Below are 16,318 nucleotides of genomic sequence, written 5' to 3'. Positions count from 1 at the left end.
GTTTTAGTCTACAGCCCTTGCTCCTCGCCCTGTCTCCGGGCACCATCGACGAGAGTCGGGCACCATGCCTCTGGCGCCCGCCCGCCCGCGAACGGCTCCCCGGGCAGGGGTAGCGACCCAAGCCCTCGGGCACCACGGCAGCGTTGGGGGTTCCGTTTCCTTCACTCCCAGCGGGAATGCCGGGGCGGGCCCGCCGTGACGGCTGCGGAAGAGGCGTCACAGAGAGGCGGTGTCGTCCCCCCGCGGAGGAAGGACGGGCTGCAAGATGGCGGCGCCGGAGGAGCGGCTCGTGTCGGAGGGCGAAGGCGGCGCCCCGGGCTCGGCGCGGCTCTCCCCTGCCCCGCTGCCGGAGGCCGCAGAGCCGCTGGCGCCCATGGAGCCGCCACCTCAGAGCAACACGCTCATGGGGCTGCCCATCGTGGCTATCGAGAGCATCCTCAGCTTCCTGTCCTACGATGAGACGAGCCAGCTGCGCTTGGTAGGGGCCGCGGAGGGGAGGCGGCGGGGCGGGGGCCCCGGGGCTGCGGTCGGGGCCAAGCTCAGCCCGCCGGGCTCAGCCCGCCTGGCCCAGCCCGCCTGGCCCGGGGCAGGGGCGGCGGTGGCAGCGGCCCCGGCGCCCCCCGCCCGGCTGCTGCTCTCGCCGGGGAAGGGGCTGGATGAGGTGGGGTGGGGTGGGGTGGGATGGGGCTTTATCCCTTCTCCGCTCTCCGTGTGCGCTTCCATGCGCGCATTCCTAAAGCTCTTTATGCCGTCTCTTACTTCTTTCATTCCTTTCACGCTCTGTGAGAAAGCACCGGGCTGCTGGCGGCTCGTTTCTCCCAGTGTCTGGTTGGGGTGGGTAGTCTATTGTGTCTCATATGTGTGTTTATTTTTGCTTATAGGGCTTAAGCCTACAAGTGTAGGAGGTGGTGAGCCTGCTGCTCCAAGAATCCTCCCCTTTCTAGAAATGTGGGTCACAAAAGATGTTAAAAAAATACTGCCTGCTTCTTCCAGTATTAGTGGATGTGTAATTAGTAACATATAGTATCTGCACCTCTGAACTTGATAATGCCAAAAAAACCCACAGCTCTCAGCGAGGAGATCAATGTATAGCAATATTTAACTGCCTGCATAAGGAGCCTGATGTAAACCATGTTATATTATGATAAGCTGCTGTCTTACTGAACCTCTTACGAGGTTGTAAATGGAATAATAGTGAGGGAGTTAATGCACAGCTTATGTAACTCTCAGTAAACCTGCATGCACTGTACCCTTCCTATTTTAAGAACTCGATTAGTCTAAACTGGATAATATTACAAGTGTATTTCTTCAGGAAATTGGACTGCCTGTGTCCTGGATCAGCAACCTGAAGTGTTGCATCCTGACTGTAACTATAAACCGAAAGCTCTCCAAGCAGAAAATCTGTTCTCATTTATACTGCTCCAAGCACACCTGTTCCTAAATATTTCTAGAGTCTGCTGTCAGTCCCCTGAAGATTTCAGCCTCTTCTGTGAGAGTAGGTAGTGGACCTGTAAAAAAGATGTGGTACTTGAGAAACACAGCCTGAGTTAGAAGTGAGCCATGAGGATCCCAAAAATCCAGCTCCTGGCCCTGCACAGGACATCCTGAGATCACAGGTGTACTAGGTGTACTTGCAGTTTGACCAGGGGGAAGGGAAGTAAATCACATGGTGTTTGGATATGCCACGTTTCAGGCTCAGAATTGCAATGCCAGGCACAGCCCGTGGCTGCAGCTTTCCCCTTGCATCTTATGAATGGTAGTGCCTGTGGGAGCTCTTACAAGTCCTCAGAAGGCTTTTTCTTTCTCCAGCTCTAAGTGTTTGTGATGCTCTGTTGGCAGTGAAGGTGAGAGTAGGAAAGGTGAGGATGTCAGGACTAAACCACCTGTTTAGCTCTCACTGGCACTTAGGAAGTAAAATGTGGCACTTTTGTGCTCTCTTGTATAGCACCTCCAAGTTCCTTTTTCTAGAAGAGGACTGCCCCTTTCAGAACTTTCAGAAATATGCAAAACCAGACTTAATAAATATCAACTTTGAAACACATGTAGAACAATACTGGGCGTAAAGTGAAGGAAGCTATTCAGTTGGTCTTTCCCTGCTTTGAGTTTTTGAGTCAGTGACAGCCAAGAAAATTAATCTCCATCAAATTCCTAACTGTTCCCTTAAGCACATCAGAAGGCATTATGAGCATTCTTCTGAGAAGAAAGTAGCCTTTTGTTAACCAGCAGTAATGTAAAGAATCAAAGCCTTTCTGGTTTGAGCTCATAAGCTTGATCAGCTGGGTCTTTCAGGTGGCTGTTCAGAGCTGAAGGTGTTCTTTTGGCAGTTCACTGAGAGGCAGACACTGAATGTTCTTCATAGCTCCAGGTGCTTTTGTCACAGAATTAAGGTAGCCTTTAGAAACAGTAGTGCCCAGGCATAAATTCAGAATGAAATTTCATTACTTTGGGATTTTTCAAGGTGGTAAGTAGCCTTTGGAAAGACTTGCTTGTTCCTGTTTTAAGAGCTGCCTTGCACAAACAGTAAATTTTTGTTTTCTGTGAGGATTGACTTGAGCTGCTTATCAAAGATGAATGAGTGTATCTTATAATAAGTAGTATTGTGCTAAAGATACATTGCAAGAGTACATTAATTGAATGACCCATATGAAATTGCTCAGGTCTCATGCATATTAGAAACATGCCCAAAAGCAGCCTCATTACCCCTTAGAATGTGGGATTCCATGGGATAAAGCATCTTGAGGAAGGCAGGAAAATCCAGGACATCAATTGACCTAAACAAAGTTTGATCATACATGTTTAGACAAAAATATGTGGATTCCCTAAGCCAATAATTTTGATGCATTTTCTGGATTTCAGCATGGAAGGAATGGATGTCTTAATGTGTTTTTTATTTTGGATTCCTTAGCTCTGTGATCCATAAAAAAAAAACCACCAAAAACTCTGGATTGAACTGGGTTTGGATCTACAGTGTATACAAAACAACAGACTGAGGAGTTGGCTGGGTGGGAGGACATAGAGCACCAGAATGTTTTTAGATTGAAATGGAGATAGGAATGTGCATTGTTTCTGTAGAGCATAATGAGGAGCATAATCTCAGGCATAAGATCCAGAACTCTTTTTCTGTCCCCAAAGGATGAGGTAAAGAACATTTCCTGCTTGTGATGATTGTCATCAGGCAAGGCAAGGCCGTGGGCCCCTCATTGTGCAAAAAGCACTTGCTTTCCTGAGCATAATGCTTTCTGCTATTCTTGGGGTCACTGTGTGAAAGCAGAAATGAAGCACCTACAGGTTAAGCAGTGAAGTAGATCCAAGGAGCAGAGACTAAACAATAGGTATTCAGAGAGCAGTCATGTCTGAAACGAGGGAAATCTTGAGCCCTCAAACTTTTGTTCAGACATAGTGAATGAGAGGAAAAGCAGCAGCATTTTGCTTTCAGCCCTTTTGAGTATTTACTTCATCTCCTTCCTCTGATGATCTTCATGAGAGAAACACAGAAAACCCCAAGGATGCCAATGTCTGAAGCTCTAATGCTTTGGCCAAGCCTACTGTGCATGCTGACAGGCAAGCTCACTATCTTCCAGCTTTTGAAGGCTCCTTTTACAGGGATATTTTTAGTGACTTGCAGAAGCTTTGAAATTTTTTACCTCAGTGGGATAATAATGAAATCCTTAGATTCCAGTTTCTTTTTCAGTCACATGTCTGAGCTTGGAAAGGCACTTCCATTCAGGCTATTACTACAACAAGCATGATTAAAATCACACAGTCCACAACCTCCTTCCATGAACACTCTGAGAAGGTTATCTTGGATTCTGACACACATCAGAATTACTGAGATTCTGCAGCAAACTCGTGCTTATTTCCTGCACAGCACAAGTAAGGACTGTTTGCCTTTGGACAGCATGGCTTTAATATTCCCAGTTTCAGTCAGTCTATATTTACAGGCATTTCTATTTTAAGGTTTCTTGATGAAGTTTTAAGCATTTTGCCACTTACTTTACCCTAAAAAAGGCACTTTAGGGAACATGATGTCAGTGTACTGTCTAAGAATAATAACATATATTGAATCTAAATACTCCAGGATATTTTATGTTTGTTTTGGAGTTGGTTATCTGGTAGTGAAGCTTGGAAGAAATAAAACACGCTTTTTAAGGAAGTTAGTAGATTGTGTCAGTTTCTTTACAAATGAAGTGGAAAATTAGTTTGTAGGATCAGAGGAAGCTGCTCTCACATAAAAGTCAGCACATGAAAAGCAACCTCTCCTTCTGCTTTTTAGATAGATTTGGAATACCTTTCTTACCCTGAGAATTGAACACAGGGTCTGGTTGGACTTGACATGGGTCTGGTTGACTTGAAACACAGCCTCTTTCAGCTCTGTGACTAAAATAATATATTCACCAAAATTGCAAATACAAGGATAAGGAAATTCAGTTTATGATCTGTCGAATACATAATATCAAACTGTCTTGGATCGCTATGGACACCTAAAAGTGTAATGAAGCTACTTTGCAGGTGACTGTGCAGTCTAGAAGAGGTATATTGTTCCTATATATCCAGGTGCTCCATGGTTTAGGTGGTGAACTAGCTGAGAATTACCAGATGATTGGTAACATAAGTTGCAAACAAACACTTTTGATTTCTGGTGGTCCCGAAGTTTGGGATCTGGACTGATTATTGGCTAACTATGGGTAATGTCGAGAAATTGGAGCAAATAATCCTTCCTGCTGTGTAGGGCAAGCAGAGGAGGAAGGTTCAAAACCCCAGTGCGGTTCGTGTGGTGGGCTGCAGCTCCCTGGAGGGGCCTCTCTGCCGGCAGATGTCACTGTGCGCGAGGTTAAAGCCCTCTCTGCCGCCTCGGAGCGCGGAGCTGAGCGCGGCTGGAGATGTTTTCCTCTGGTGCCCGGTGACTGCAGAGCTGACGCAGCCCTGTGCAGGTCCCGGTTCCTGCTTCAAGGATTTGGTGCCGTTGGAGCTGCGAGAAAGCTGCAAAGCCTTGACTCAAAAACTATTTAAATCTGCTACGAGCTCAGGAAAGAAAGAACGATTTCCTCCTTCCTGTAGGAAGGGCCAGCATTTTTCCTTATACACAGGAGATGATTTAACTGGATCACTGAGTGTGGGGCAGTCTGAGACTCTCCCTCTGCCGTTTGCCTGTCTGATCCTTCTTTGTTAAGCAGAAGGATGTAATAGCGAGGAGCACAGACAGATCCACAGTCACTGCTTAATGGGCTGTCCATACAGACCTGTCTGAAAGTGGTCAGTTCTCACAGAACTTGGGACACAAAGCAGAACTTCTTTCTTTTTATACAGAAGGCATTACACAAAGTAATTGCAGGTTTTTCTGGGAGAGGTGAGAATCTTCTTCCTCAAGGTATAAACTTATATAGACTTGGAAGTTATGAAATGATGAGTGTATGGAGGAAAGGAGCATTTATTTAAAAAAAAAAAAAAAGGTATTTATTGGCAAGTGGAGTCACAGTGAGAGCTGTGGACTTCAGTACCTAAAAAATCCCAACAAAACCAAAACTATTTCAGAGAACAGTTGGGTTACTAAGCTCTTGTATCTTCAGAATTGAATAGCAATTGCTTTAAACTTTTGTATGAGTTGGCTTTGTCCTGTAACTGGTAACTTTGTGAAGGTTTAAATTTAGCAGTTTATTATATCTTCTGCAGGTCTTCATGTCCCTTCTTCCTAAATCTGTGGGGCCAAAAAACCCTAAGACTACTGGTGTCCAACAGCAAATAAAGGAATCCTTTAAACAGAGGAGAAAATACTTTCTTATGCAAAAAGGAGAATCTTGTTCCGTGTGCAATGTTTTCCATGTGTTTTTAAATTTAATTGTGGTTGAGTTAAAAAACATAAGCCTTAAACACTGGAAGAAAACCTCTGTGATTTCTTGTCTTTAAAGGTTTCTATTTTTGAGACTACAAAATATTAATTTAATCTACCAGAATCACTGTGGAGACCATGCTGAAAGCCAGGTGTGGGCATTTGCAACTTCCATTAAAGTCAGAGGAAACTGTATTTGCTGCTAATAGGTGGCATTCAACCTACTGTCTCTTGTTAGGCAAAATCAACAGATTTATTTTGAACTGTGTGAAACATAGCTGCTCCTTTTTGGAGCATTGTGATCTTTGGTGGAAATGGGAATGCCTTAATCTCAACTGCAGGTTTGCTTGTTGAAATGGAGCAGAAAACAGTAAGAGAATCTTTTGCTGGCAAGTAGGGATAAGATAATAGTAAAAGTGAGTTGTGGCCTTAATTGAGCCTTAAGATTTCTTTTTACTTAAATACAGGTTTGTAAGCGAATGGACTTGGTTTGCCAGAGAATGTTAAATCAGGGATTTCTGAAAGTGGAAAGATACCACAACTTGTGTCAAAAGCAAGTTAAAGCTCAACTTCCAAGGTATGTACCTGTTAACACTGGAATTAAATTTAATTGTGTTAGATTCATTTAAGCAGATTATTGAAAAGGAATTTCTTTCTGGCTAATTCGCCTATATATCTTGAAAATTTGAGTCACATTTGCCTTTATTTAATTTTTTTTTCTAAAAGCACCTTGAACTTAAGATTTAATTAACAGAATAGTGTTGTGAGAAGTGTGTCTGGTATTTCAAACAGAAGTCTGGGTTCTGTATTACTCAACTCTTCTGGCAAATCAAATGGGGATTCCTGAGAAGGAATAAATGCCATTCCTTTTCAAGAAAAACTGCCTTCACTGATGATTTATCAAATATTCTGCTTTAAAAGATGGGCAAGGTTTTTCACTGGCAAGAATTAAATGGGAGCAAGGAAGAGGGATTTGACTATGTGAGGATTACTGGGAACTGGTTTCTCATTAAAGCCATGTCTTTCTTCCTCTTTCCACTGAATAAGAGCAGCTGCTGCTGTATCCTATCAGATTTCCCAGCCAGAGTAAAGAAACTAAATTCTATTTAGCATAGAGATCCTTTATCAAAGGGGTTTCTAGCTGAAACATAAACTTCATAGTAGTTCTTCACTATGTAAACTTCACTACTAATATATTGCATTTATTATTTCAATTGCATCGAAGTACTGACCATATGAGTGAGTGGGATACATTCCCTCTCAGTGTCTGCTGCTAGTCAGTATTGCAGCCTTGTTCTTAAATAGTCCTCAATTACATACAAAATTTATGGAGCACATAAGGTATAGCAATTACTTAAAGAACAAATTTTGTCTAAGAAAGTGTAGTGTGGTGTTACTAGCTGGGTCGCAGTCAGTATCTATTTTCTGTGAAGACAAATGTTAGTGGTTACAGGGTTTTAAGGGTGAAATTAACTTGACAAATGTTACAGTTGGATTTTTTGACTCCTTGTTAAATGAGTGTCACCTTGTGGTCTGTTTTCCAGACGGGAGTCAGAAAGGAGAAACCATTCATTAGCTCGCCATGCAGACATCCTCGCTGCTGTGGAAACGAGACTCTCTCTCCTAAATATGACTTTCATGAAGTATGTGGATTCCAATCTCTGTTGCTTCATACCTGGAAAGGTAAAATGCAGACTATATTATGTGAATATGTATCTGTGTTTAAAAAATAGGATTGTGTAACTTAACCTGGCACAGCTGGGGAAAATTGATACTGTGTATGTATATATATATACACTTGCAAATAAACCTACAAGCCAATGCTCTGTTTACCAGGCAGTCTGAAATTAATAAACCAGGCTGTATTTAAATATTAATTATTTTAAATTAGATTTCTATTTCCCCTTAGATTCTCTCTTGATTCTGATGTTTGACTTGTGGGATACTCATCTTCTACAACCTTTTAGAAAAAAACATGTGATCAGGCCATCTGAAGATGTAGTAATTTAGATTACACATAACACTAGGTACTCAGTCAGTCATGATTTTAGGCACTTTCTTAAGGGTTTGAGTACTTCAGGTTAATTGAATTAAGGTATTTAGTATGTCAAAACACTGTTCAGTATTACAGTGGATGGTACATTTTTGTACAGTAGGTGGAATTAGTTTTAAATGTAAAGTGTGTTAAATGGGAACATTACTGAACAGTTCTGGTGTTTTAGAATAGCAGCCCAGCATTAAATATAAATTATGCAGGCAAGATGTGCATTGGAGATACTCATGTTTTATAAGCTGTGAAATCACCAGTGCACAGGGGAATTCACAAAATCCTACTCAGAGGAAGACTGGTACAGCTCAGGGATTAAATGAGATCAGTGAACATTATCCTAATGCTCTATTCATTGATCTTCCCATGTAAGGTTTGGATATGTTGATGTTACTTTTTTGTGGGCAGAGAACTGAATTGCAGTGAGATGAATGGAAAAGTTATCTCTTGGATTCTGGGGAAGCATGCAGACATTTATGCATACAGTGGTAGCATAAACTGTGGGCATGGAATGTATTCTTATCTTGAAGAAGTAACTATTTCTGTTTCTCTTGATGAATTGATATTTAATTCATTTAAAATTATATCCTTGTATGTCTTTGCATTATACTTATATACCATGTTTTTTTAAAAAATTATTATAATGAAGTCAAATGAACTTAAGTCCCTGATACTTACATGGTAAATGGGATACTTTAAAAAAATGTTGCTTTACTATGCTGAAGAGTAGAGGGAAGGGCAGTACTCATGCTAGCCCAGGGGTGCACAGGAGTTGGGCAGGTGAGCTTGCTTTTCCTTTGGGTAGCAACTTGTAAGCACCTTGATTTTATTTTGATACAACTGCTAAAAAGTTGTTGGTGTTTTTTTTAAATTATTTACTTAGTGTGTGAGTTTGCTAGCACTGCTGCACTCTCAGCACAGTTACCAGTGCACCCATTAATTAATATTTTGGTCAGTCAGATTCAAGGCTTAGTGTTCACTTGTGTCTTGTGTTCACTTAGTGTCTGTGGTTTCCTTCCCACCTGCTTTGCTTCGCTCAGGAAATTTCACCATAGAACTGCCGGGAAGTGAATTTGTGTTAGAATATGCAAATCCTGGTTTGAGGTTCAGCATTCTGTGTGATAGCAGAGCACTGCTGCAAGGTTTTATATTGAGGATGTTGTTGCTAACAGGATATAAAGTGGGTGAAATTAGAGCAGTCATTGTTGTTTGTTGCTTGATGAGAAACTTCGATCTTGTCTAGCTTTTGGGACTTTTTAGCTAAGCTTCCTTTATCAGAAGAGAAGGTACAACTGTATTACATGATCCTTATAATGTGTGTTCTTCAAACATTCTTAATCCTGTGCAAAATACCTATATAGCTTTGGCTAAGAGACCAGCACTCCTATCTTGACCTGCTTCAGATTTTAATTCATAAATTAGTAAGACTCTCTCCATCTCTCTGTATCTCTCCTAACTAAAGGGCTTTGTTTTCCAAACCTGTCGAGAGAGTTTTGTTCTCTGTCAATAGTGAATTTATGTTTTGTAAATTAATATATTTTGGACTTAATCTGAATTTGCAATATTTTGTGTGTATAGAAGTGGACTCAAGTAAATATTTACAGCTCTTCAGGCTGACATAATGCTAATTCTTCAATTCTGTTTCATGACTGCAGGAGTAGCGACTGCTCTGTTTTAGGGCTTCTTGCTTCAGGTTCTCCTGAAGGAAATGATCATGCTCTGCTGAGTATAGATTATGTAACTTGCAAGCCAACTATGGCTGTACTTCAGATTTCATGTAATGAGCATTATTTCATGACTTTGAAGAGAGCTGTTGTGATAGATTAAATGAATAGCTTCTCTGATACATCATGAGCAACACTTCAAAAAGCTGATCTGGAACTAAAACACACAGTGGTGTGCAACTGTTACGTTGTTAAAAAGCCCTAAAAATGCCAGAATTCCTAGAACAAAGTGAAATAATCTTGCCTTTATCAGACAATCCTAATTCTTCTTAAATGTTTTAGGTAATAGATGAAATTTATCGAGTGCTAAGATATGTAAACTCTACAAGAGCTCCTCAGAGAGCTCATGAAGTTCTTCAAGAACTAAGGGACATTTCCTCCATGGCTATGGAATATTTTGATGAGAAGATTGTTCCAATACTGAAAAGAAAGATGCCTGGGTCAGATGTATCGGGACGTCTAATAGGAACTGCCCCAGGTATTAATTCCAACGTATAGTTAAGTTTTATTTAGTTGTTCTTTAAAACAATCAGAGCACTGTATGTTTTCTAAGCTCCCTCCCTTAAATGGGAGCTTTATTACATAAATATTGATGATACTTGTTTCTTAAGAATGCTAACTGAAATTCATTTGCTTTGAAAGTTAAGGAGCCTTTGTACTACTAAAAGAACAGTCACTTGAATGTATGTTAGAATGATGCATAGTGTGTATTCATTAAACAAATGCTTTTGTGCCACCAATGAATGAGACTTTATCGCTGCATTTGGTTGAAATTTGGCACATGAGATGAAAATTTGATGCTTTTTATTTTTAGGACAAGCTGCAAATGAATTTGCCTAAGCTGTAGTAGTACATAGAGGGCTGAAATGGGCTTTTTATACTTCACTGGGGGTACTATTTTATGCACTAACAAGCAAAATAGTTACAGGTAATTGTGGAAAGGCAATTAAAATAACAGTCTATAAATAAGCCATTAAACTGGTCCTTTGAATACTCTTGTCAGACTTTCCAGAACTTTTGTGAGCCAAACTTTAAGGTAGTTGCCTCTTGGCTGAAGTTATCCTAATGGTAAAAGGCAAAAGATTGGTAAAATTGTAGAATTTTCCCAATACAGCATATGTTCACGTTTTAGGAACTGTGAAATGTAATCTCTAGAAGGATAACTTAGTAAAAATTGGGGGGGAAAAGCACATCTTAAGTAAAAACAATAGGCCTTAATGCAGATACTTTTGTTTCTTGTATGTCTAGTCCATCCTTTTAGCTGTAAGTGTGTATGCCACCTTTAGTATATCCTGCTAGTTATACTTCAGTTTTTACAATTATATACCTTTTTAAAAATTATATATGGGTTTAAATCTTTTTTTAATTATATGTGTTAGTATATACTGAGCCTCTCAGCTGAGGAAGTATTGCCCAAACCCCCAGTTGATATCAATTAACTTTTCAAGGCCAAGGCTTTGTAGCACATAAATTGCCTCTCTTGTTCAGGGAAAGGCATAACCTCTCCAATAGCAACCCCTTAATGTCCCATAATGGTGGCTGTGCTGCCATCCTAATGGAAAAAAAGGAGGAAAAAGGAGGAGGACTGTTCCAGACTCTTCTGTCTGTAGAGCATTTAAAGTTGCACCTTAATTGCACAGTGTTGCTAGAAGAGTATAATGACAGAAAAAGTGATAGATACCTTTTATGGCAGAAAAAGTGAAAGAAATTATACAGTAGCTGTTAGTCTCCTTGATTTGCAGGAACTTTATTAGAATCAACAGTTCCAAGCTCAGATTCCAGTATGGTTTTAGTGCTTAGGAGGAGTGAGTCTAAAGAAGCATGGAAAGTAAATTCCTTTCTTCTAAAATGTAAGTTATACCGAAATACCTTGTTAAGTTCCAAACTACAATTTTTTAGAACTTTAGAACTTAGCTGCAGCTAAGACAGCAGAATTTTGCTGGTCTAATGGAAGATATTTATTCAGTCTTAACTATTCCATATTAAGTAATTTTTTTGTGGGATTTTGTCTTAACATCTGTGACACTAAGTCTAGATGACAACACAATAGTTGTACACAGTTTTTGATGCAGCAAAAGGAGGGGGGCTTATATACAGGAAATGAATTATGAACTTTTTTCCTGACTACTGAAAAGCTGTAAGTATTTTAAATTAAACCGGTTGTGCTCTGAGATTACCACATGTTCTTGTTTAAGACACTTAAGTGACTGTAAATCTGTTTGCCTGTTCACATAACTTGCAGTGGGTATTCAGATTCACGTGTGGGGAGTAGGAATAAGCAAAATACAAACCCTGGGACACCGTTTGTACCTGTAAGTTAATCACAGTTCTCTCTGAAGTTCCAGGGCCTTCTGCAGCACTGACAACAATGCAGCTGTTCTCCAAGCAGAGCCCTTCCAGGCAGGAAGTCACCAAGCTGCAGCAGCAGGTGAAAGCCAACGGCACGGGCCTGACGGCGCTGAAGCGGGAGATCTCGGAGCTGCGCGTCAAAGTGCAGGAGCAGCAGAAGCAGCTCCAGGATCAAGACCAGAAACTGCTTGAGCAGACCCAAATCATTGGGGAACAGAACGCCCGCTTGGCCGAGCTGGAGCGCAAGCTGCGGGAGGTGATGGAGAGCACAGTAGGGAATTCCTCGGGTTCCGGCTCAAATGAACAATCTCCCAGGAAAAGGAGGAAGGCAGTGGATTCCACAGACTGTCCTAGGAAATCTAAACGCCTTCGGAACAGAAAATAACTGGGGAGGAAATGGAGCCTTCAGGAGGATACACTGCTCTAGTAGCCCGAGCAGGCCTGCTTGTTTGGATACTGTGACCAGCTTCATGGTGTCACTTAGGCTGCTGGCTCTTCAAAACACCACTTAGACTTGAACAGTGATTTTCTTTCATTGACTTTTCCCCTGCTTTCTATATGGGTGGGCCTAATGCACAGAATCTTTAAGATTTGCAATAGCTACATACTAACCAGACCTGCTCTGTTATGTTTTGAAGGGTTAACCTTTTTTTCCGTGCAGATGTGTTTTAAAGTAAACTTATTTGTGTTTATGCATATGTTCACATGAAATCTTAAATAAATTGTCTTAACTGACTAAATGGTTAAGAGTAAAAACAGATGTCCTGTTCACTTGAAGGAAAGATCCGCTTTTAAAACCTTGTTTTTGAGAACTTGACCTTTTTTGTTACAAGTGACCTTGTCTGGAATGTCTGAAAAGTAGTTAATACTTTTTGGGGTTCTCTGTAACGAGTAAAACTGACTTCTTAAGCTACAGTATTGGCTATATATTTTTGTAAACTTCCACGGAAGGGCCTTCTATTCAGTCTTCACATGCACACACCCTGGTTCTAGGTCTTGGGAGCCATATTCTACATTTGCATGGATAGATGCATGTACAGCTTAGTCAGCCTGCCAAAAGCACTTGCCTGAAACTGTTCCAAACTCTGGAAGAGAGCACAGAGACCTGTCAAGCAATTCCTTTGTTCCTCAGCCATGTCAGTCTCTGCTTTCAGCACAGCAGCTTCCTTGCAGCGAGGCGGGCTGGGGAGCCCAGCCCGGGCTGTGTGGCCGCCCCTCGCCCTGCCTGGAGGGCAGGGATCTATTGTTAGCCAAAGCTGGAGAGTGGAGAGGCTGCCTGTGCATCACCTGGGTCATGGGCCAACACCGAACACCTGCCAGCTGTCCCTGGAGTCAGCAAGCTCTGGGGACATCATTGGAGTGAAATGCTGTATTATGGTAAAACTATTTTGTGTGTCTGTGTTGGGGTTGGGGTGGAAATTTCTCTGTAACACTGATGACAATATTCTAAGCTTTCCTTATCCTAAAAGGTAAATCACTTCAGACAGAGCTTTAATTTCTTTTGCACTTCTGTTTTGAGCTTGTAACTGGAAAAGCATGTCTTGCACTGTTCAGTCTCTCTGGTCACTTTAACCACCTCAGAGTTGTGTACAGTGATTATTCCCCCCCCCTGCCATCTGTATATTTTTGGAATCTTATACAAATACCATTGTCCTTGGTTTTGTTTTAATGTACTAAACGATGTAGCTTTATAATTTGACTTATGTTTTCCTTTTTTAACCAGCTGCTGCTTTGTCTCAAGGTGGTTCTGAATTCAACTTGGTATGGCACTGAAAATGCAAATGCTGCATTTTGTAGCTGTTCACAATCTTGATATTACTGCTATGGGTTAAAGTGCAAGTTCATTTTGTATGGCTGTCAGCATAACCTAGTGGCTGTGTTTAAAGTACCAAACAAATCAGGAGTTGTCTGGTCAGATATTATATAATCGTGGCAAACTGACATTTTTCCTGAAACTTCAGCTACAAAATTTACTTCTAAAACATAGTAGCTCATACCAGAAGTAACATTACAAATGCCTAATATTTGACAGACATTTTTCTTTCAGATAAACTTCTTGAGTAGTTTGAGTCCTTTCAAAAAAAAAAGGCATTTTTCTCAATAATCAAGGAAATTATAAAAGGCTGTCTGATAGCAGACTTAAACTGTTGAAGGAGCATTTGCTTTTACTGGTTTATACAGCTCAGAATGTTTTTTATAGGTAACTCTATCTTGGAGATAGATACTTGCTATTCAGCTTAAAAATACTGGCATATACCTTAACTTCTAAAAAGCAATTTTGAGTCAAAGGGTCAGCATGGTAGCTAGAATTACTGTGTGATACAAATGCATTGAATGGTTATCTGTGATAAAAAAATCCTGTAATGGACTAATTACCAGCTACTTGTGGTTAAATGCTTCCAAACAAGTATAAACTTGTTAATTTCATTTACTGAAAGGGCATATTCGTACATTTTGAATATTTTTCACTTCAGTTTCTTTATTAATTTCTAGAATATGCAGACAATTTCCTCCTCCCCATTATCCTAGTGTACAAATCGTTTCAGGTTACTCCAGAGTAGCATTTCTGGATGTGTTGGGGAATCTCTGGCTGTTCCTAAACTGAGCTGAACAACAACAGCCAATTGTTATGGGAAGTGTTCTCTGGGAACTGTGCCAGCTTGGACCCTTCAGCTCAAGGAAGTATCATGTGCTCCAGGATTGCAGGTGCATCCTGCTCCTCCGTGTGCTGCCAGTGAAATGGAATGAGGCCCATGAAACTTTAGGGGTAGAGGGGATGGTTACGAGAAATTCCACAATGAATGTACACCAGTGTTTTGTATTTCACATCCCAGAGAGGGAAACATCAGATGGCTCTTGGCTGGAATGTACACCAGAAAAATATACACATGGAAAAAAAAACAGAATGAAGTAATTGTTTGGACAAAATAGCTGGAACATTAATTTCTGACACCATATTGTCCCTTGTTAAATAAAAAGGATAAATTTTGCAATACTTGAACAAGCTGATGAATCACCTGAAGTAAAACTATCTCTTTTCACTTTCAATGCCTGTGCACATTTATGTGAGTTGGTGTATCGGCCTCGAAGTAGTGTTGGTAGTGATTAGTGATTGTATCATCTGTTCAAGGGAGAGTCTTAAAACAGTGAGACTGAGATGGAGTTTGCAAAATTACATGAAAAATTATTTGTTTACATCCACTGTTCAGTTTTAGTACTTGTGTCAAGGGCTAAAACTGAAAGAAAAGAGCTGTCAGGGAAAGCAATTTTAAGTGTCTTATATCTGGTTTCTTAAAATAACTTAAAACTACTGAGGCCAGCTTTACTGCTTTTCTAAAAATAGCACTTAGAAACTGCTTTTTGTTTCATAGTAAGGTTGGGGATTTTTTAAATGAATTTGTGCACCTAGTGAACATGGTGAAAATAAGATCAAAAGGTACCATAGTGGTACTTTTTAAGGGAAAAGCTGTTTGTGACAAGGTCTTGCTTCCCAAACTGAACAGCTTCTGTGTAGCTACAGTATGTAAGGATCCTCCAGACCTGGGCTAATGGATGTGGAAGTGCTGAAGGAAGAAGGAGTACCTGCAAATTTCACAGATTAAAGAACAGATGGAAACAAATGGAACTTGGTCAGTTTCTGATACTCAGCATTGCATGTTAATCACCAAATTCATTCATTAATGCTACAAAGGATGCCTGTGTGTAATTTCTTAATGCAAAAGGTAAGACAGAATTGAACAGAAACTTGGTTGCTCTTACTCAGATCTTCTAACAGTGAATTGTGGGGAGCGCTAGGGCTGCCAAAGGAATTTTCAACATCAAGAGCCTCTTGAAAATAGAATGATGTAGGATAGAGTAGAATGTGTCTCAGCACAGGAGAGGATTCTCTGAGTCCTTGGTGTTCCTGATGCTTTTAAGAGGGTAATTAGGAAATTTCAGTGATTGTTACTTCATGAACTACTAAATTCAGTTTGGACTATTTTACAGCAACATGTCTGCTAGTTGTGAACTATTCTGTTAACTCAAGTTGCATTTCTGTGCTACTTTGCACTGTACCTGGGCCAGCTTGCTTGTCCATGTGCTCTCCACTCCTGCAGTTCTCCTGCCTGGATCTCACCTTGCCCATTCTAAGGATGCAATCCTGGCTTTGGTTCACATGTAAGTGAACATTCCAGGATTTCTGTTCAAGCTTTGTGCCAGCTGAAGACACAGTAGGTACTGGATTTCATGGCCTCTGGAATGGAAAACAGATAAAAAAACTGTTGGCTTGCTGAAGACCTAATAAATCTGGATATGTTACACAAACTGATCAAATTAAATAGGGAAGACACTTTGCTCTCTGGTACACTTGGGCAATTAAATTGTCCAAAG

General features: G+C 40.7%; 1 protein-coding gene across 1 annotated transcript; it reads left to right on the top strand.

Annotated features, from left to right (window-relative positions):
* Positions 1 to 257: 257 nt before the first annotated feature.
* On the top strand, positions 258 to 12,919 carry FBXO28 (F-box protein 28). The gene is made up of 5 exons (XM_084202024.1): positions 258 to 478; positions 6,295 to 6,404; positions 7,372 to 7,510; positions 9,881 to 10,076; positions 11,938 to 12,919. The coding sequence occupies exons 1-5, from the start codon at positions 266 to 268 to the stop codon at positions 12,330 to 12,332; spliced, it is 1,053 nt and encodes a 350-aa protein (XP_084058150.1). The 5' UTR covers positions 258 to 265; the 3' UTR covers positions 12,333 to 12,919.
* Positions 12,920 to 16,318: the final 3,399 nt, after the last annotated feature.

This window comes from Fringilla coelebs (genome assembly GCF_963513975.1).
Source record: "Fringilla coelebs genome assembly, chromosome: 3".
NCBI lineage: Eukaryota > Metazoa > Chordata > Aves > Passeriformes > Fringillidae > Fringilla > Fringilla coelebs.
The sequence above is the reverse complement of the archived record's forward strand: the minus strand, read 5'-3'. Positions and strand labels throughout refer to the sequence as shown.